A 21142-nucleotide genomic window follows, 5' to 3' on the forward strand; every position below is an offset into this window, starting at 1 on the left:
GCCGTACATACCCTGCTCGCCTGCTAGATAGGGCCACAACTCTTCGTCCATTAACTCATTCTAGTTATAAACAACGATTACAGCGTAATGAAGGTATGCCTGCTGAATAACACCCAAAAATTGATGCGGAATGCTGTTAAGCGGCAGGGCGCGTTGCGAGGGGGAAGCAACATTGATATCAGCTTTAATATTTTCAAGAAGTCAGGTAGTTAGTTTGATTTTCGATTCGAGCGCCATGTTTGCGTGTGCGGCAGTGTTGCGGTTGTTAATGCTTGAAAAGTAAATTAAGTATAGGAATTTATTTTTGTTCCTGTTTTTTTTCGAAAAAGTAAAAATCAATGTGCGCGCTATGTTTTTGAATGCAGTGCTTTTGTTGTGGATCGGCATGTGGCATTTTAGCAAACGGCGGGACGCAGCGACTGCAAGAACTTTAAGTGAAGTACAGCGTGAACGATTCAGACAGTTGCAGAGCTTAAAAGAATTGACGAGTAAGGCTGACTTAAGTGTTTTGCAAAAATATATTTTACGATCAAAATTGATACATGTGTGCGCTTTTATGTGGTGGAGTGCAAATATTCCTCTGAAGCGCCGCGAAAAAAGCACCAGCTAACAATCGTTTGCCGCTTGTACCAAAAAAGGGCAAGCAAATGGCAGGTGTGGCATTCCTTAACTCTGCGCACTCATGTTTTTCTGGGCTTGGTTGCTACATTTGTTTACTTTACTTTGCTTGGCTTTACCTGCTCGTTTCTATTAGCGCTTTTTGTCATGCGCAAGATTTACGACCCATGGCGAATGTGACCAATTCTTTTCGCTTGTTGGTTAGTTATGCCCGATTGCACGATTCGACAACGATTTCGTTGCTTGTGCGCGCGCACGAATGTTTGTCTGTCTTCGATTACCGTTTCGCCAGCGCCAAATCACCTTCAAAGTATTCCAAGAAATACATATTTACCTCTGTGATTTGTGTATTCTATGCCTGTCGATGTTGCTGAACTTGAGCGCTCATGCCGAGAGAAAACTTGATGTGTTGCTGGTAAATGGTATTGAATTTCAAACGTGACCTTGAAACTAACTTCTATATGTGAATGAGAAAAGAGCAAGCTTTAACAATAAACTCTTTATTGTATTAACTTTTTTCTATGTATTTTTTTTTTACTGTTTGTTTATCTTGCATTTTTGCGCTGTGTTTTTGTTTGACGATCGTCTTTGCTTTTGCTGTGGGTGTGCGGCGATCCGCTGTGTATCGCTGGCAAACAGACAATACATCTAATTTGTAGGAGACTACGGTTGTTTTTCTTCGTTAGAATTTGTTTGCCAATTGTAAATGCAGGTCCTGCATCTTTTTTACAACTCCTTCTTGCTTTGCTGTTATGGCTTATTTTTACGATCAACAACCGCAATTTCGATTAGGTTAGAATGGAGATGTACTTGTATTAGTGGGTTAGCTCCCCTTTGTGTGAACATTAACGAGAGGTAAGGAATACAAACAGTAAAGAAAAGCTGCAGGGAAATACGGTAAGGCAATGGTTTAACGGTGCCGCCTAGAAGGTCGTGGTAGAAAAACGCTTTTTGCTCACACCAAAGCTCCGCAAGCGAAGTGCGGGATGGTGAGAAAGAAGTGAGACCCCACGGGGTTTAAAACTTAAGCTCGGGGAAACCATACCTCAGCTGTAGTAAGGGTTGGATATGACGTTAAGCCTTAGCGCATGAATTTCGATCAGACCAATGATCAGTTAGAGCTTCCACCAATAAAGATAGATTAGATTTGTTCGGCCTTAAGAGCTTTATATTCCACCGCCAGTGTACTAAAGTAGTGAGACCCAAGGGGTTTAAACCTTAAGTTTGGGGAAACGTACCACAGCTGCAGTAAGGGCTGGGCGTGGTGTTCAGCCGTAGCGCATGGATTTCAATCAGGCAATGATCAGTTAGAGCTTGCACCAGTAAAGAGAGATTTCATTTGTTTAAATTAAGAGCTACCTACTCCGCCGCCAGTTTACCGTAGTCGGAAGGTCTCAGCCACCATTAATTTCAAAACTTTTCGCTAAGCGTTCGTTGAGCTGACTATCCAGTAGAGCCCCAACCCTTTCCTTACTCGGCGACAATTCCTGAGAATTCCTGAATTGTATTTTAACTCATCAGCTATGCAGTTACCTGCGATAACGCTGTGGTCTGGAACCCAAATAAGCTTGATAGANATTGTATTTTAACTCATCAGCTATTCAGTTACCTGCGATAACGCTGTGGTCTGGAACCCAAATAAGCTTGATAGAGAAGTGATCTGATGCCATCGTGATAGAATTTAAATGTTACCTGACGGTTTTCGAACGTATCATCAAAGAGTTAGGGTCGTGATTGCAAACCTGGCTATCAGAAAATATGTTAATCTCCTTTGCAAGCATCCGCATTCCTTCATTGCGGCTACCTTCCATGGGAAAACACTGAATTAGAAGTTGATGCAGGTTTCCTCGCGGAAGCTATCTTCGCCTAGTGGGAAGATGGGAAGTAGGTGGCGAGAAATTCACTCCCACCCAAAATCGGTGTGCTGTGATCGGTGTGGTCCGAAATGAGCTTCGTGAGTGCACTTAAAGCCCAGGTCCTTTAGCCTAGCTAGAGTATGGGTGTTTGTCAATGGATGAAAACCCTGTAAAAATATAATTCTACCGATGCGTTCTTAATCCTTTCCCCTATACCTCACTCTTTCAGAGAGAATTAGCAAAAAACCACCCTTGTGAAAAGAAAATCTCCGCTTTGTTAGGAATACAACTATTTTTGTGGGTAGCTGTTGACTTTGAGAGTCTCAGCGAGTTTTTCGTACTTGCAGTTTAAGCCAAAGAGTCACGATAGATAGTTTGGTACCTGTACGGACATTAGATGAGCTTTCTTCAAAATATAAACTTTGAGTAAGAAGACGCCTTGATATTCAGAAAAGAATACACACTCTTTGCCTTAAACTTTTTAGAATACGAAAAGTTAAACTAATTATTGCCTAACCCCTGCTATGTTTGCCTGTCTATTTTTTGAGAAATTCGTGTGTATGCTTCTGGCAACCATTCTGCGTGGCTTTAAAGATTGCCCCCCAAAAAGGCGCGCATGCCCAGACATCTGTATAATTCAAGCTGTCATGTCAAGCAGCTATTTATTAATTTATGCATCCAAACTTCACTCCACGTCTTCCGGTACACACCAGCGCCATTATCCCCTACACAATGATGCGCATGCGCTTGTGCTTCTATCCCCTAATATTTGTATGTATGTACACAATAAACCTTCTTGTCGATTGCATTTTTATTACGAAAAGTCATAAAATATTTGAGAGGCTGCACCACGTACTTTGTATTTTATTTGCAAAGTGTTGCCCCTTACTTGGCAGCACCATTATTATAACTTACTATCTACCTCGACTGCCCATAAACCTTGTATGTATGTACGTAACGTACACATTTACGATATTGTTGTGCGCAAATTCAATATTTTCTTATTGCTTTCTAACCATTCTTTTTTTATTTTGCTTATCTCCCGCTTTGCTGTAGGTCGTTTGCCACAATTGTATGCCGGCAATCCGGCTATCGCCACAGCTGCTGCGGCTGCCAATGTGCGCAATTGCAATTGCTGCCCCTACGGTTACCACATCGATTTGGATTTTGTACGCTACTGCGAATCGCTAGCGAATGCTAAGCCATCGGAGGAGGAGCTGCAGCGTCGCAGTCGCCGGCGCTCGCGCAAATCAATGGAATTCATGCTGGGTCTGGACGCTATGTTCGAGCAGTGGGACGCCGCCGCACGGGTGCAGGCAGTGCCAGAGGTGAGTTGTCTATCTGTATGTTTGTCTGCCTTCTACTGGTAGGCTTTGTGGCATGCCACAAACGATAAGCGCAACGGCGTGCAAACGAAATGAATGGCGGCGACTCCAAAGTCAAATTGCAAAGTCGAAACACTTAATTGAGTTTTGCGCGTTTGTTGGAGCGTACGCGCGGCAGCCGCGGATCGTTTTGCAATTTATTTTATTATTGGCATTTGCGATCGGTTTTAAATGGAGCTATGTATATATTTTAATATGCCTGTGTTTTTATTGCCGGCGCTTTGCGTTTATTTGTTTATTTGCCCATTTGCTAGCGGCAACGCTGTTTTGATTAATGGCTTATGGCGGGTTAGAGGCTGGCATTGAAATTTATTTCAATGTCGGGTTAGAGGGCAACACAGTGATTTTTCAATAAATGAATTTGGTTGGTCTTGCTTTACCGTAATGACGGTCGCGCGCGGCTGTTTCGTGGGGCATGAGAGAGAATCTTTGAAATGTCCACCAGGTATGATGACCAAGTGTTGCGGCTGCTCGAGAGTTGCAAGTAAAATAAATGGCACTTATTGACCGCTAAATGAATAGGTGATTGAAGAAAGCGCTATATTTATGTTGAGGCTGCCTCAGAGCCACCTGTGTGCAGGTGTTGCACACCACCACCTGCGCCATCTGTGTAAGTGCATCACTTATCCCCTGTTGGCGGGTGAGTTTTCGTTTTTACATATTTCTCTGTACTCCATGGAATTCTCAATAAGTTCATGTAGTTTACAATAAAAATCACTTGCGCATACTTTTCGTCAAAGAAACTGTAATTGAAAGCTGCCATTCGCGCGTTTGACTACGCTGTCGCGGCCCTTCAACACCATTCNCCTAAATGAACAGTTGATTGAAGAAAGCGCTATATTTATGTTGAGGCTGCCTCAGCGCCACCTGTGTGCAGGTGTTGCATACCACCCCCAGCGCCATCTGTGTAAGTGCATCACTTATCCCCTGTTGGCGGGTGAGTTTTCGTGTTTACATATTTCTCTGTACTCCATGGAATTCTCAATAAGTTCATGTAGTTTGGAATGAAAAGAATATCACTTGCGCATAATTTTCGTCAAAGAAACTGTTAATGAAGGCTGCCATTCGCGCGTTTGACTACGCTGTCGCGGCCCTTCAACACCATTCTCCTACCCTATTGTTTGAAAACACTATATTTAAAAAAGAGCCTGACATCCTGTGTTTAATTAAAAATTTCCACGCCATTACTGAGGCCATTATTTCTTTAAAACATTGCTAATTGTGACATCAGTGACACTTTAAGTCGTAAAAGTGCAATAAAAAAATTGCCTCGCGTTGTGGCTCCCCCACTTAGCCGCTGTCAAGCAGTTAATACAGTTATTTTATGCGCTTATGAGTCATAAAAACTTCTCTTTGATCTCTCGAATACAAAATTTCACAGCAATAAAGGGGATTTTTGCCAACAACAGCAAAAACAAGCGCATCGAAAGGCTGTTTGTTAAAGCGGAGCGTCGATTTTCTTGGATTTCTCGCGGTTTCACCATGTGGGCGACATCAAAGAGTGTTTCGCAAAATTATATGACAATTCGCAATGCGAATATAAACAAAAAAGTAAAAGTATACCGCAAATGAAATTAAAAGTGAAATTGAAAAGCGCGCGCTGCGTCGTCCGCCTAAAAGTTAATTGAAAAATGCCAAAGCGGTACAATCTCCTCAACCATTGCTAATCGAAAAAATCGATGTAATGAAAACAAAATCCTTGCAAAAACACAATTTTTCACAATTATCTCTCAACCCATAAAACTTCACACATTTATATCCGCAACCATTTCATCCATTCGCAGGTGCCACACGAAAATGACTCACCCGATTCACCACGCTTGCCACCGCCACCCATACCGCCCGCCTCCCACACCACCACCGCCTTTTGCACATCCACGCCGCGTCCACGCTCCTCGTCGGTGCCGCGTTACACCTACGGCAGCAACAGCAGCAGTGTGCCCCGCGCTGATTCACCCTTCGGCACAGCCTCATCCACCTGCTCGTCAGTGCGTGGCGCAGAGAGTGATGCGCCATATAGCATGCTACGTCAGCGCCAACAAGAGCATCAATCACGCCGTGATGCGCCCGAGACGCGCGCGTTTCTGCGCGAAGCGCTCGACGAAGTGTGCAGTGATTTTGAGCGCACGCTGGAGCGCACATCGTTGCGACGCAAGAAGGCGGTGAGCTGTAATGAGCGCGATGGTGGTTTTAGTGGCGGTGGAGGTGGCAGGCTGAATGGCCAATTATGCGGCTATGGCGTGGCCAGCGATCGCAATAACAATCATCAGCCGACATTCGCCATGAAGACGGATCTACCAGCGGCGAAGTTTGGCCATACGACGAGTTGGATGCGCGAAGCTTATGCGCGCAACGGTTACAGCTGTAATGGCAAGCGCTATGCTTGGGAGCGTCCCGGCGAACAATCGATTGGTGAGTAAGATGTAAAATTGTTATTTCAATTTGATTCTTTTTAAATTGTATGCCTTATTATATGCAAATGCATTTGACTGCTAGTGCGCCTTAGTTCATTTGCCCCGCGACTGCTTCTATTTTTTTTTTTAACATTCGCTCGATTTTTCGCAAATATTTAAATGCCTTCAAATGTGGTGTCGTTTACACTAAACTAGCCTAGCGAATTAATGGTGACAGACACGCCTCGATCGTTTCTGATGTATTACCTGCGCTGTTCGGCTTGAGGCTTGTCGCCACCAATGGGCCGTGTCTACATGCAAATATTTGCCCTAAAGCACATTCGATTTGCAGTATTTATTCTATTAGATTGTTTATACATATACACTTATATATTTTTTTGTGCATACGAGTGCTTACTTATAAGCGAGCGTTTGCGCCTTATGCAAATTTTTCGCTTGTTGTAAATGCAAAATGTCTACTAAAATGTAGGTCGCCTGAGGTTGGACCATGTTAGACCTCGGGCGTGTATTGTATTTAAATTAGATTGTCTTACATTTATTCCTCTATTTTCGCACAGATTTTGTGGCTGACTCATTTCTCTAATAGAATCGGTCTTTGAGTACAATTGAATAAGAAATAAAATAGAAATTGTGGGAAAAATATGCCGCTAAGGTCTTTAAATAAAAAAAAAGGAGTAAAAGCTTGATGCCAGTCTGCTATTTTTGATTTTTTGAACAATTCTGACAATAGCTTTCAAATTTATTTTACAAAATATGCTTTGGAAATGTGGAAAAAGACTTCGGCTTCTACACAAACACTCCCTAGCTCTCAATCACGATATAAGACTCCTCACCACAGTCATAAGTACATAAACATGACGAATATTCGTGTCTTCAAATAAAGAAAATAGCTACCAAAAAAAAACAACTACTTTGACGATATCAAAAAGAAGTCTGAAGTACCATACAGACATCTGAAAATTACGCATAGAGTTAGTTAACGCAATTATCTTCTGTGAAATAAACAGACAATCTACAATGCAGCTACCTTGGCGGCTAATGTCGGCGTCGGCAAAATGAGCGAAGCCAATCGGTGTACGTACATATCTTTATGGGCATCTCCGCAGCTGTGCGTGATTCATACAAACAACTGCCGACCGAGGTAGTCTAGATGCGAATAGGTAGATACTTAAGTACTTTTGGTAAGCATAAGTAGGTACTTGCATACGTATTCTTAGTAAGGGGATGATATGGAAATAGTAAAGACATGAAAACGTAGAACTGAGTGGTATAGTTTTTCGTTTAGTGATTACTTAAATTGCAGAGAAAATGGTGTGATGCGATAGAGGTCAAAACTTGAGTAGTTATTATGTCTGGCATATAGATTTCACCCTCCGACCAGAGACTACATGTACACTACTCTTGAACAGATGCGGAACCCGTGCGGCAGTTTAGAGATCTCTTTGAGCTCACAAACCTAAAGCTCTCAAATCCGGTAGGTGCATTGACAGGACACAATCCAATTAGGATTAAATATTACAACGGTTTCTCTTTGTCGCAGCTCAACACTTCCTTTTCAGGCGCCCAGCTTCTGCTATACTCCAGTTTAAACATCTGCATTTTTAACTAGCCCGGCGGAGCTCTCCGGCACCAACATTTGCCGCTTTCGGAACTCGGTTTCGGCACTCAGCAGCGCTATTCGTTACAACTAGGCCTGGGCGACGAAGCACCGTACCCTCGAGGTAGCATCGCGTGTTCGTATACACGAAGTTGATGACGAAAATGAAGTGAAAATTAACTCTGATTCGCTTGAAATCCAGTACGCTTAATTAAGCTTAATTTTCGCCGTCAACGTCGCGCGTACGAAGACGCGACGCTACCGCGTAGTCGACGTCACCCAAGCCTGGCTATAACTAAGTGTGCAACTCCATAACAAGCTTTGCAGGCGTTCTGCGTTTTTCGGGCGTTCAGCGCTTTTCAGGCTTTCACCTCTCTATTCAGCTATAGAAGCAAAGAACACATGCTTGAAATTGTTTTATTTTATTTATCGTTGTAGGGTCTAAACCAGAGGTTCCCAAATTTCTTCTCTTCTCGTAGACCCCCTTCAAAATTTTACTGGTTTCGGTGGACATTCGGCTACATTTCTAACATAATTTCAAAGGTCGCCAAAAAGTGCGAATATTAGATCTAACGATGTAAATTTGCATCGCGGGTGAGTTCCAAACTTGAATTCGGAGTGGCAAATATAAAAATAAAATGCTGTCTTGTGTTCTACCCATCACAATTACTTGAAACCCGTAGCTCCTAAAACAATTTAGCCAAGAAAAATTAGAATCATAGAATTTCAAAGGTTTTTTTTGAAGTGCCAATACGACCCAAATACGGCCTGTCAAAAACCATCGAAAAATTTGGTAAATTTATTGAGTAAATTAACCTCTTAATTGATCTACCGCTTTTTGGTGTTCACACACAGTCAGCTGCTCGATTAGCGACACGCAGTTAGCTGCTCCATTGCCTTCAGTGATGGAAAAGTTGGCACAATCGTAGCTTTACACACCATTTTAGGTACATTTGGAACGTAGTCAGATAGTTTCTGAAGAAATTTATTTATATTTTTATTCACATTTCAACGCATTTTCTGGTGTGGGTAACTTGTCATATACCCCCCTCATTTGTGAAGGCGCATACAAGTGATGGAAAAGGGTGGTGAAAGTAACGTAACTGTCTGTCTGGCGTAATCAAAGATAGAAAATATTGATTTTTAAAACGTCATATAGAAGAACTCGGAGGAAAGTGATTCACATTTTCGAAAACATGGTTTTGTCTCGAACAGCTCGAAGAAATTCTTTTTATAGCCAAACTTGTTTAATGTGATTCCACAAGTTGATATCGAATCGAAGAGAAAAGTTATGCTCTAAGTTTCTTTAATATATACGCACATAAAAACATATGTATTTAATGTTGAGGTGCATTTACCTACAGGTAAAGTTTTTTTGCAAATTAGGTACAATATTAAAATAAATTTTTCCGTCCCTGATGGAATCTTAGCTGTAAAACAGGACCAGAAGCAACCATTGCTATTTGTTCAATAAACGTACCTCAAACTCAAAATTAGCACAGTTTCAATTAACACTAAATTAAAGACTAATTAAGTTATTAGGAATTGAAACTTTCTATGGTAAATCGATAGAGCTTGGCTAATTGCTCGATTAGCGGCCTCTCTGAACACACTTTTAGCTTGCTCATTTTCGCTTAGGCAATTTCGACGTTAACTTTTGTATTAACTTTTTTTTATATTTTTTTTAGTAGATTAGAATAGAAACCCCAGAGACGATAGCAATCTTCGAATTGATGCCATACCAAGCTAGAGGCTGCTGAGTGTTTAATGCGATTGGTAAGAATAGTTTACCACACGTTGCCCGAAAGCTCACTTCTGAGCATTCTTTATTACAAAGATTGTTCTATTTCATTAAAGAAAAAAACGTCATGTTTTTAGCTTCGTGATCGCCGCTATCTCGCTGAGAGCTACGTGAACTGCTCATAGAGCGCTACTTATCATTTTATGCCTTATGAGGTGGGAGATCAAAGAGCGCACTCTACCGCGCGTCAGTGGCCTCCAATTGATTTCAACATCTTTGGTAATTGTTTGCGTTATCACTTTAACGAAAAATCAATAATAAATAAATATTTATATCTGTTTATTTAATGAAAGAATTGAATAAATATTATTTGAAAGTATTTGTTTGTGAAAATAAATATTTAGTACTTTTCCTCCATTCGAGCGCAACTTACTTTTCTTAGATCTCTTCGCAACCGCTGTGAGCAGTCGTAACGAAATTTTTCAAAGCCACCGTCGAAGCTGCGGAAACATTGAAGATCGCTACATAATCAGCGATCGGCTGCGAAGAAAGCAAGAAAATCACGGCTTAATTAGCACCTATCAGTCTATGTGCAACGCTCAAGCTGTCTAAGTCTCGGGCGTGTAAGGCGAGCGTGAAAGCAAGGAAAGAAGTGAATCGAACGAATTTTGAAGAAAATTTGCTGCCAAAGCTTTAGGCAAAAATCGTTCCAACAAATGCGAAAAATCAGCAATCAAATCACTAATCAAGGCTAATAGCTAACAAATAAAGTAATTGAAATAATTGCAATTTTGTGCAGCTGTGTTTTTTTTTTTGTATGTTTTACGCAAACATTTTACGCTATCATAAAAGCAATTAAATCTAAAAATGAAAGCGTTTGCTAGCAAAAGAATTGCAAAGGAGAAGCAAACGTAGTAGAAAAGTGTACAAAAAAATTAGCAAAAATTGAAATTGAGGCTTTTGTTGTAAATGCAATCATGAAAATGCTGGCAATAAATGTATTTGTCTAGCTGCGAGTGTGTGTGTGCGTGCACGAAGCGGTGTAGTAAATGCCGGCAACAGTAGTAATTAAATTTTCAAACGAAAGCCACAGCCACAGCGCGCGAACAGTAGAAAGCGAGAACAACGAGGGCGGGAATGGGAAAATAAATGGGAAAGAAAGTTAAAAAAAATGCACTTGAAAGTGAATTTGAAAACATATAGAATAAATTGTTTGTGAAAAAATAAAAAAAGGCCAAAAAGAAGGCAACAAATTTTAATTCAGAAAGTTTTTTATGTAGAGAAATTGTGAAAATTTCGCTTGCAAGTGAAGTTTTTATAAAAAAGGAATAAATCGCAAAAAAACGAAAATTTGCGCCGTGAAGAAAAAAAATATTTTTAAAACTTTTCTGCTTTAAGAAAAGAGTAAAGCATTGCCCACCACTGTACGCAGCTCATACGCCGTGTGTGACCGCAGCAATCGTCCGCGCTCTTGTTCTTCGCCTTGTTACTGCAATTAATGTCTTAACAATGCCAATAATTACTCGAGCAAGTAATTTTATAAACTTTATAACATTGTTTTTATTCTTCTACATTTATGTAAACATAAAAGCAATCAACTCTGTGCTCTCTAAATAAATTATCAGCAATTGGCTGCGGATAGTCGTTAGCTGTGATTATTGCGAGTTGAACTGCGACCTCGCTGTGCAGGCAATTACGTACTTTGTTTGCTTAACATACTAGATTAATTTTTATGCCGAGAGTGAAAATACAATAAAAACAGTTGTTCAAATAATGTTCACCACAACAAGTAAAACAAATCGACGTAAGGAGCGTAAATCGTCGCTTAACAATAACGAGAACACAATTTCGAAATCGCGGCTGAAGGATGTGAGAAGCTGGTGGAGTAATTGTAGGTGGACTGGAATACATTTATATTTTTAGTTTATATTTCTTGTATTAATTCCGGGTTTCACCAAACAATTTTGAAACTTATCAGACTGTTAAAATTTGAAATTTAAATTTTTTAGTAATAATTTTCAATATTTTATTTATATTTTTTGATAAGCTCAAACATTTCATAAAGCTTTTTAGGTTATATGTTCCTAAAAGTGCTTTGTACTCCTGTAGACATGGTAGTTTATCCCTTTATACCAATATGTTTCAGAAATCAGCGAGCCCAAACTCGATTGGTCCGACGAAGAGTATTCAGCTTATCCGAGGCACTCAATCACCAGTTGAGATGCTAACTGATGAGTTCTGAGGGCCTTGATAGCCGCTTTGCTGTTAGCCAAGATAGCGATGTTCTGATTTAGGTAGTTTCGCCTGATATTAAAGTGGGCGCACCTTTCTATGGCGTATGTTTCAGCCTGAAAATGGACATAATTATCTTTTCTCATGGGTTCTGAGTATCTTAACCTCGGTCCAACTACACCTACCTCGGCGGTACCCTCTGCAATCAATGAGCCATTAACGTATCAGGTTACCATGTTTTGGTTTATCCGATATGTGTCGGATATGCCTGTCCAGCTCTTCTTATTACTGAGATAAGTTTTGATCCTCTTTGTAAAGCTTACTTAGTTAGAAATCGTATAGGAATCCTGAAGCGAGAGTCCCATAAAGACGAATCGCGGTCAGCACCGACATCTAAGTCATCGTTTCAAGATTGCCCTTTTGCAGATATGGTACGCCACTATGCCTTACATATGTAGGTATCTTGCCCTGTAATCACGGCTGCCTAAAAGTATGCAACGTTTATGCTTATGCAACATTTTTTAAGTGCTCAGAATTCCCTTTTTATTGACATTTGAAATAGTTTGTTGAGAAGGAAAACTGCTACTATTTAGCAATGCATAAATTCTCTATTTTATTCACTAGCCTGCTCCCTTTAAGCTACCGTGGCGAAATGCTATGGCTTTTGAATAAAATAAGTTATCGTAGACGCTTGAGTTCGCGTAGTACCCCTTGAAGTATGCAACATATCGTCACCCGAAGTGCAAAAAGACGTAACAGCATCGTAATTGAAATGGAAAAGGCCTGACCAATAATTTTTTTATTTTCATAAATGATGTGGGAGTTTTAATTCGATGAAATTCATCATATCAATCAAAAACTGAATTTGGAATTTTTTATTAGTTGCGGCTGTTTGCATTTCAGCGGCGATGTTTGTTAGTCTTTTTGATTTTCAGGTGACTTAGCTCGTATTGGTACTTCTCAATCGGTGTATTAACCACAAATTACTGGTAGTCTGTCAAATTAAATTGGTGAGGTAGTTTTGAATACACTACCATAATTTTACTCTGATTTCAGTTTCACCTTTGAATTCATGTTAACCGTTATGCGAATTTTTGAATGCCATTTGCATGAATTTGCTTTAGCTCTACATTATTTCTTCTTCCTCCTACCGCATTAATAAACAAATCGAAAAAACAAACGACAACAGTAAATGAAACTTCAATGTTAACAAGCCAAACTGGCTTCAGAGGTTCGTTGTTAGAGCTTACGTTGCCGCTGACGACTTGCTGCTGACTTTGTTTTATTTATAAATTATTGCATAAGTTCGAGATCTAGCTGAACACAAAGACGACAAACATATAGCAATGCCAATAACAAAGGTAATATCAGTCAAGAAGTCACAAAGCAATAACAACCGCGAACGTACCAGAAGCGGTTACTGCAATTAGCCGAAAAATACATAATTTAGCTGAGCTCTCGACGGCGTGCAATGGTAGCGCGCTCGTCAGTTGTCCGCTGTTCGCGGTAATGGAACGTTTGCGCATCAAAATTATTTTAGTTAAGCCGAATGATAAGAAAAAATGTGTGTGCAATCTACTTTCAATTGCAAATGCAATTTCATTTGACACTTTTTCTTTTTCTCCTCTCAATGCAGATTCGTGCGTCGCTGGCAACAAGTCCCCACGCACGGCGCGCTACCTAGCCAAGGCCGCGGCCGCGTTACCCGTTCATCAGAAGCTCTCGCCCGCCGAGCAGCAGTATGAGTCATATGTTCAGGCCACTGTGGCGGCGAACGCCAAGTCGCCAGTGGAACAGCTAGTGCCACCACCACCGCCGCCACGTCGTCACCCACCGCAACCAAGAAGGCTGCTACTGAGTCCACCAAATGGTGAAACGGAGTTGATAGACACAGACGATGTCGACCGAAAACCATCGCAGTCGGAGGGTGAGGCGCCAGTGTTTGATGAAAACGCCGCACCGCATTTTGCATCACCGCCAGCAACGAATGGCGCGGAAACAAGCGCTGCTACTGACGCACAAACACTGTTTAGCATACGCCAGCAGATGGCGCTGAGCTTGAAGCGCATGAAAGATTTGGAGGAGCAAGTGAAATCTATACCCGAACTGCAGGTGAGTTGCATTTTAAGCTTCAAAAGTGTGCTTTCTCTCTTACTTGTTCTACTTTCAGCACGAGCTGACGCAATTGCGTGACGAAAAGCAGCGACTGCAGCAATCACTGCAGCGCAAGGAGGACGAACTGCAGCGTGCACGTGAAGCGCCGCGTCCGTCCCCCTCACCCAGCCCAGCGGCAAGTTTAAAAAATGGCTCTCCAGTGCAGTTCACGCCGCAACGCATCAGCCCGGTCTCGTTGGAGAGTTTAGGCTCTCGCCTGCGCGCCAATTCGAGCAGCTCCGAGCGTCAGCTGCGCGCGTCTGCCACACTCAAGCGCGATGTGGGCACCATGTGCGGGCTGCATGCGACGCGTGACATCGCAGTCGGCAGTCCGATACAAATGGTGCGTAGTGTGGGCACAAGCCCCGCACAGCAGCTACGCAGCATCACCGAAACGCTTCACTCGCAATGGGAAATGGAAGAACATACACAAATTGCCATAAGGCGCTATGAGGAGCTACGGGCGCTACAGCAGCTCAAGCAGACAGTGAACGTGGGCACACAAATGCACGTGCCGCGTTGTGTGGACAGTGGAGTGCAGACCACAACGGCGCCGAAGGTGCTTAAGAATTCGGTGAGTGTCATGGCCAGCCCCCAAACACGGGAAGCTATAGTCAGCTGTCGTCCGGAAGTTCGTTCTATGGGCTGTTCGGAGGACAACATATTGGATCCGCTGTGTGACAAGTGCCGCATTGTGAAGCGCAGCATAGGCTGCAGTACCGAAGACCCCGGCTTTATTAAAGTCAAGTCAGTCTCACTGAAATTACTCGACTCACCCGGATTTCTGCGTAGCAAAACCTTTTCGTTGGGCGAGCACGAACGACTCGGTCGGATATCCAAATCCACGGGCACACAGTACACACCTGTGCCAGTACATAACACTGGCAGCCAAACCGCGACCACTTATGTGCACGCTGTCGGCGTGCAATGCTCACCGGACCAGCGTCATGTCAGTGCGCAGAGCGAAGTAGAGCGGCAGACGCGACAAACGGACACGCGCGATCTGATACGACTCTGCGCGACACAAACCAGCACCGAGGAATATGTGCCGCCGCCTGTGGTCATTGTTGAACCGCCGCCTCAGAGGGAGGAAAAGCCTGCGCCGCCGAAAGCGGTAACGCGCACAACTGCCAGCAATACTGACGCGCCGCGTACTGTTGACTACGGTATAAATACCCTACCGCCTGCGCCTATACGCCACACGGCGGCAAACACTGAATCGGTGCGTAAACGCGACATTGGTTGTGGTGATGTCGTCAAGCCGCATATCTCCATCGCCTGCGCGGATAATTACTGTGATTCCTGCAAGGACGCAATAAAGAATTTGGCCAAAGATTTCTCGAAAGTTCTGTCACCACAGTCGCCACCATCGCCTAAGCCGCGTCCACCACCACCAGTACGCAGCGCCTCCATGGACTCACGCATACCGCGTCGCAAAAACATACCACCTAGTCCCAGTCCGGTGCGGCGGCCCTTCCAGCGACAGAATACGTACACCATAACAACAACGCCGGAGAAACAAGCAGCGAAGACAACACAGAGGTGAGTAGTGTGTGGCGCAAGTATCGCTACGTGTGGTGAGTAGTGTGCGGCTGGTTTGTGCCTTCGCTAGGCAAATGACTTGGTGACTACGCTGCTATTTGTCTATATACAACACACCCTTCAGCGCATATACACACACACGTTTGTTGCGATGCTGCGGTGGCTGTGTGGCGATGTACGCTGCCCCACTTCATTACCCTGACCTGCTCCACTAACCTTTTGTTCCACTCCAGTTCAAGCAGCTATTTGTGTACGTGCGGTGGCATTTTAGCGGCCAAATATTTATTTTCAACAACTGTATGGCGCATGCGCCGTGCAAAGGTATGCTCGGTATGCATGAAAAATGGAAGTCAGGCAGTGGGTCGTTCCGTCTTTTAGACAAATATTTTCCTCGTTATTGTCATTGAAGCTGATAAGTGACAAGAGATAACTGTACAGCACTTATAACCTCGGTAGATTTAAGCCATCACCTCATCTATGATTAACGGCGGATTATCAAATATAGTCGCAGCACTGTTTTGATTTTTTTTTTTCGTCCGCCATCTATCGTCTTCAAATTTCTCTCATTATGCTCCACTGTACCATGGTTACGCTCGCATACGCTGCAATGACCTTCAAGGTAATTTTCTCTCCCGCAAAAGTGTCCCAGCAGCTCCAGCTCAAGCAGCTCGATTCAAGTGCTGGTCACGCAGTTCGCGGCAGCAAAGCTTCAACGGCACTACACTCACGCACACGCGTGTACTTGGCTTTTTTGAATTATTTTTCTTTTGCTGCAGTGCTTCTTAGTTATTCAAATTTTATGTGCGAAAATTGTTTATGATTGTTGTGCGGCCAATTTGTTTTTGCTGTTATTATTAAGGCAATTTAAAATCGTCTTATAATTAGTGGACGAACATTTGTTCTGGGAAAATAAACTCTGCCAGGCAACGCAGAAGTCCATAAATGTTTTCTGGTCTAAGCAGTTTCACTTGCTATCCGCTGATAGTGAGTGGCTGCTCTGCGCTACTGCTGACGTATGTAAAGAGTAGTGAAGAATCTGTTAAATTAAAATTATTTTTTAAATAAATATTTCGCCTTCTAATTTCAGTTCGCTGCATGAGAAGCCGCCATCCATCGGTCACTTTTTGCCACCCGAATCGGCTAGCGAAACACAAAGCTTCATCACTGAGCCCACCAACGGAGCTGGCGCGGCCGGCGCTAAGATTGCGCGCCCAAAGCAATCACTTATCCTGCCCCATCATCTGCCGCAAGTTCGCGCCGCGCATCTGACGCCAGTCAACAACGCGCTGAGGCGCTAGATACTAGCCAAGTTGATGAGACTACGCCGCTCAACCAAGCCTCGATGGACTAATTGTGCGTGAGGAGAAGCGCGTCAGCGTCAGCTGGTCCGCGATGCCTCACCAGCACCGCACAAAGAAGGCCCTTCACCGTACCGCTCGCTGGAGAGCTCTTTCAATGAGAAGTTGAAGGAGGAGTCCACACTGGAAACAACAAAAGTGTCTGGCTGAGGAAAGCGAAGAAAAGGAGGATACTTTGGTCGATGTGGATGTTTCGAAGGGTGCGCGTCGCAAGACTACAACGCTGAAATCTAGTCAAAATTCAAGCAAGCAAGAGGAAAAAATTGAAACCTCAACAGCGGCAAAAAAGGAGGAGGTGAAAGGGGAGCAGTTGAATCAAGAGAAGCGCGAGGTGCAGGAGCGCCTACCATCCAAGGCGCTGCTGCAGAAATTGGCAATGGTTGAGGCGGAGCCACGACAAAAGTAAGCACCGCTAATTCGTTGAATGGTTACATATTAAATTTGATTAATAAAAATTATAGATTCGTTCCGCCTGTTGAGATGCTAAACGCTCTGAGAACCATCAATAACTCACTATTGAAGAAAGTTGACGCAAAGTCTTTATCGGCGACCAGCTTGAAGTCATCTAAATTGATCATACAACAGGAATGGTTCCGCGCTTCGAGCACCGAAAAGGCAAATCCGCATGAGGTAGAGGATTACTTGGACTGCTTTGAGGAAATGTCGGTGGCGCTGCTGGAGTACTGTGTCAAATGGTGGATGCTAATGTGAGTGGGAACTTTTGTGCATGCAACGCCTCGTAAAGAGGTCCATTCAAATACTATTTTTCAGTCGGTTTATTAAGACTCCTTCTCCCTCTCTCTCTCTCTCTCTCTTATCGTTCTTACCCACCTCCAGGGCAATACAGCAATGCACTATGCGGTCTCGCATGGCAACTTTGACGTCGTATCCATTTTACTCGATTCAAAGGTTTGCAATGTAAATCAAATGAATAACGCTGGATACACTTGTGTGATGCTCGTCTCATTGGCAAAGCTGAAAAACGCTGCGCATCGCACAGTCGTACAACGACTGTTCCAGATGGCCGATGTCAATATACGAGCCAAGAAGGTAGGTAATGACCGAGCAACTGCTTAACAAATGGGACACAAAGTGGAACTCATATGTGTTGCAATGTGCGTGCTTTTTCTTTTTCCCCAAAAAAATTATTTTAACAAAAAATTGGCCTAAAATCTAAAATTTCAATAACTTTTCCCCGCTTCCGAAAACCAAAAAAACAAAAACAACAAAACGTGTGTCCCCTCACAACAGCACTGCCAAACCGCATTGATGCTGGCTGTTTCCCATGGTAACTACGACATGGTGGAGCTGCTGTTGGCCGCTGGCGCTGACATTAACATACAGGACGAGGACGGTAGCACGGCGCTGATGTGCGCGGCGGAGCATGGACGCACGGATATTGTCAAGCATTTATTGTCACAGCCTGATTGTGATTCGCTAATAGTGGATGTGGTGAGTGGAAGAGAGATTAATGCAAACAAGTTTTTGAGTTTAATTTTCTTTTACTATTTTTTTTGCAGGATGGCGCTACGGCTTTCAAGATAGCCTGGCAGGCTGGACATCGCGATCTCGGTTTGTTGTTGTATGTGCACGAGCAGATGCTGCGCAGCAAACAGCCCAATCGTGGTGATGCAACGCGTGTTTCATTAGAGCTGCCGCGACGCACGAAGCCTGCTAAGTGAGGGAGAACGCTGGCGCAAGTGTTTATAGAAAGTGAGCCGCATTCGTTAAAAAGGTAAATGGCTAGCGGAGCGCATGATGATTTCATTAACACAAATAAAACAAAAATCACTGAATAACTGGAAAATATGTAAAACGATGCCAGCCAAAAAAAAAATACGAACAAAGTAGTGAGTTTTTCCTTAAAATTAGTAGTAGCCAGTAGAATGGCATTAAATATCTTTAAATATATTACTTAGTCACGCAGTTTAGCGTGCTGGTGACAACAGAAATTATGTAATGTAGTAATATATACTTTTTAAGGTTAGGTTCTAATACTCGAAGAAATTTGCGGGTACTTAGTAAAGATTTTTTAAAAGCTTTTGAAAAGACAGCAGCCATATCAATTATTAATGCCAATTTCGAAAAAACACACACAAACTAACATTCCACATATGTTTACATAGAACATTTGGAGAAAAGGGAGACAATTTTAAAAAATCTGAAGAAAACGAAAATTGAATAAACGAATACTAAAAGTAAACAAAAAAAATAATAATATCAAATTTTAAAGTATGTAATACATATTGCGTTCGTAGAAAACACAGGTGAACAATCAATTAAAAACTCAAATAATGCAATAAACGAATTCTACGACGAAATTTGCACTTTGCTCAAAATATAGTTGCTATAAAAATTAAATTGAAACAAAGTCCATCCAATTGTTAATAAAAGGGCAAGTGATAATATTGCTACTGCCTAAAAAAATTAATCTAAAATTCTTGACCTTTTGCGATCAGATATAAAATTGATATTAAAACTTAACTTCAAAATTTATTGGTATATCAAAATAAAAAAATTGGATAAACTAATTTTGCTTTATGTATGTATTTACTGTATAATTTTTAAAATTTTAAGAATCTTAGTTTCGAGCAAGCTGTACACAATTAGTTGCTTTTAGAATTAGTATTTACGATTATTTAATGGTTATTTCAAATAAAGCAACAGAATAAAAATAAAACACAGAAAAAAGGAAAAACTCTTTTTAATCATAAAATATTCCGTTGCCAGAAAGCATATCAACCGATGTTAATGATCGCAAATATATACATAAAAAAATTATGTATGTATTTAAAAATGCATACATATATACATAATTCTTAAAGCACTCGAGACAATTTCAAATTTCAAAAGTAAATAGCACTTAATCAAAGAAAAATACGAAATTAGCAATATTGATGGAAGTGAGACACATAATTGAACGTTTAAGTATACATACATATGTATGTGTTTGTATGCACACTTACACGATTGTACTACTTATACAATGTAATCTAAATCTATTTATACTATATACATACTTACTTGCAGTTCTTAAAATAAGCACAAGTTACTTATACATACAAGCATACTTTATTTAATGTAGTGAAAAAATATGCGTATAGAAATTTTCAGCATATGAAAATCGAAGTTTTTAAAATAAAAAATAAAAAATTTTATTTGAGAATTAAAAATAAACAATTTTAGTCGTATTCTACATAAATGTTAAATATTCACATACCTTAGTAAGAGAATTATATGTGCATCATGTTTTTCCTCGATTTCTCTATATTAAATAAGGGCTGAAAGAAAGGCTTGAAGCACGATTTTTAAAATTTTTTTCTACAAAATCTGTATTAAATTTTTTACAAAATGTGCCCGAAAATTGTTGATGTGCAAGAAATTTATGACTGTGGAATATCAAACCGATGGTTGAAAGTTGCTCACAAAAATTTAGAAAAATGTTAAAAGTGGGTCCTGGCTGCTAGCAGTTGGGCGATACTTCGACTGCAAAAATGTCGTACGACCGGTGTATTTTTGTCTAAAAAGCTTCAAGCGCGAATTTCTCATAAAGTTTTTGGACAATTTTTACAAAAAATTGTGGGTCTATAGACCATGCCTAGAGCTATCTTTTGGAGACCTAAAAATGTTTCTACAGCACATCTTTATATAAATTTTTTTGGCTGAAAGAAAGACTTGAGGCGGAATTTTTCACATTTTTTTCTACAAAATCTGTATTAAATAATTTTTACAAAATGTGCCCGAAAATTGTGGATCTGCAAGAAATTTCTGACTGTAGAATATCCAACCGATGGTTGAAAGTTGCTCACAAAAATTCAGAAAAATGTTAAAACTGAGTCCTGGCTGCTGGCAGTTGGGCGGTACTTCAACTGCAAAAATGTCGTACGACCGGTGTATTTTTGTCTAAAAAGCTTCAAGCGCGAATTTCTCATAAAGTTTTTGGACAATTTTTACAAAAAATTGTGGGTCTATAGACCATGCCTAGAGCTATCTTTTGGAGACCTAAAAATGTTTCTACAGCACATCTTTATATAAATTTTTTGGGCTGAAAGAAAGACTTGAGGCGCGATTTTTCACATTTTTTCTAAAAAATCTGTATTAAATAATTTTTACAAAATGTGCCCGAAAATTGTGGATCTGCAAGAAATTTCTGACTGTAGAATATCCAACCGATGGTTGAAAGTTGCTCACAAAAATTCAGAAAAATGTTAAAACTGAGTCCTGGCTGCTGGCAGTTGGGCGGTA

The 21142-nt window shown here is 41.5% G+C and overlaps 1 protein-coding gene across 1 annotated transcript; it reads left to right on the plus strand.

Annotated features, from left to right (window-relative positions):
* The first annotated feature begins 385 nt into the window (after positions 1 to 385).
* Positions 386 to 19407, plus strand: LOC108360385 (uncharacterized). Its single transcript, XM_017612645.1, is given in 15 exon segments — positions 386 to 488; positions 3531 to 3802; positions 5644 to 6271; positions 13480 to 13955; positions 14014 to 15539; positions 16627 to 16739; positions 16742 to 16864; positions 16867 to 16923; positions 16926 to 17026; positions 17028 to 17299; positions 17359 to 17585; positions 17588 to 17604; positions 17735 to 17947; positions 18149 to 18349; positions 18418 to 19407. Coding segments are annotated over 15 exon segments (4491 nt in total). The 3' UTR covers positions 18580 to 19407.
* The last annotated feature ends 1735 nt before the right edge of the window (positions 19408 to 21142 follow it).

The sequence above is a fragment of the Rhagoletis zephyria genome, unplaced genomic scaffold (assembly GCF_001687245.7).
Source record: "Rhagoletis zephyria isolate East Lansing unplaced genomic scaffold, Rhagoletis_zephyria_1.1 Rzeph_scaffold_00563, whole genome shotgun sequence".
In the NCBI taxonomy this organism is placed as follows: Eukaryota; Metazoa; Arthropoda; class Insecta; order Diptera; family Tephritidae; genus Rhagoletis; species Rhagoletis zephyria.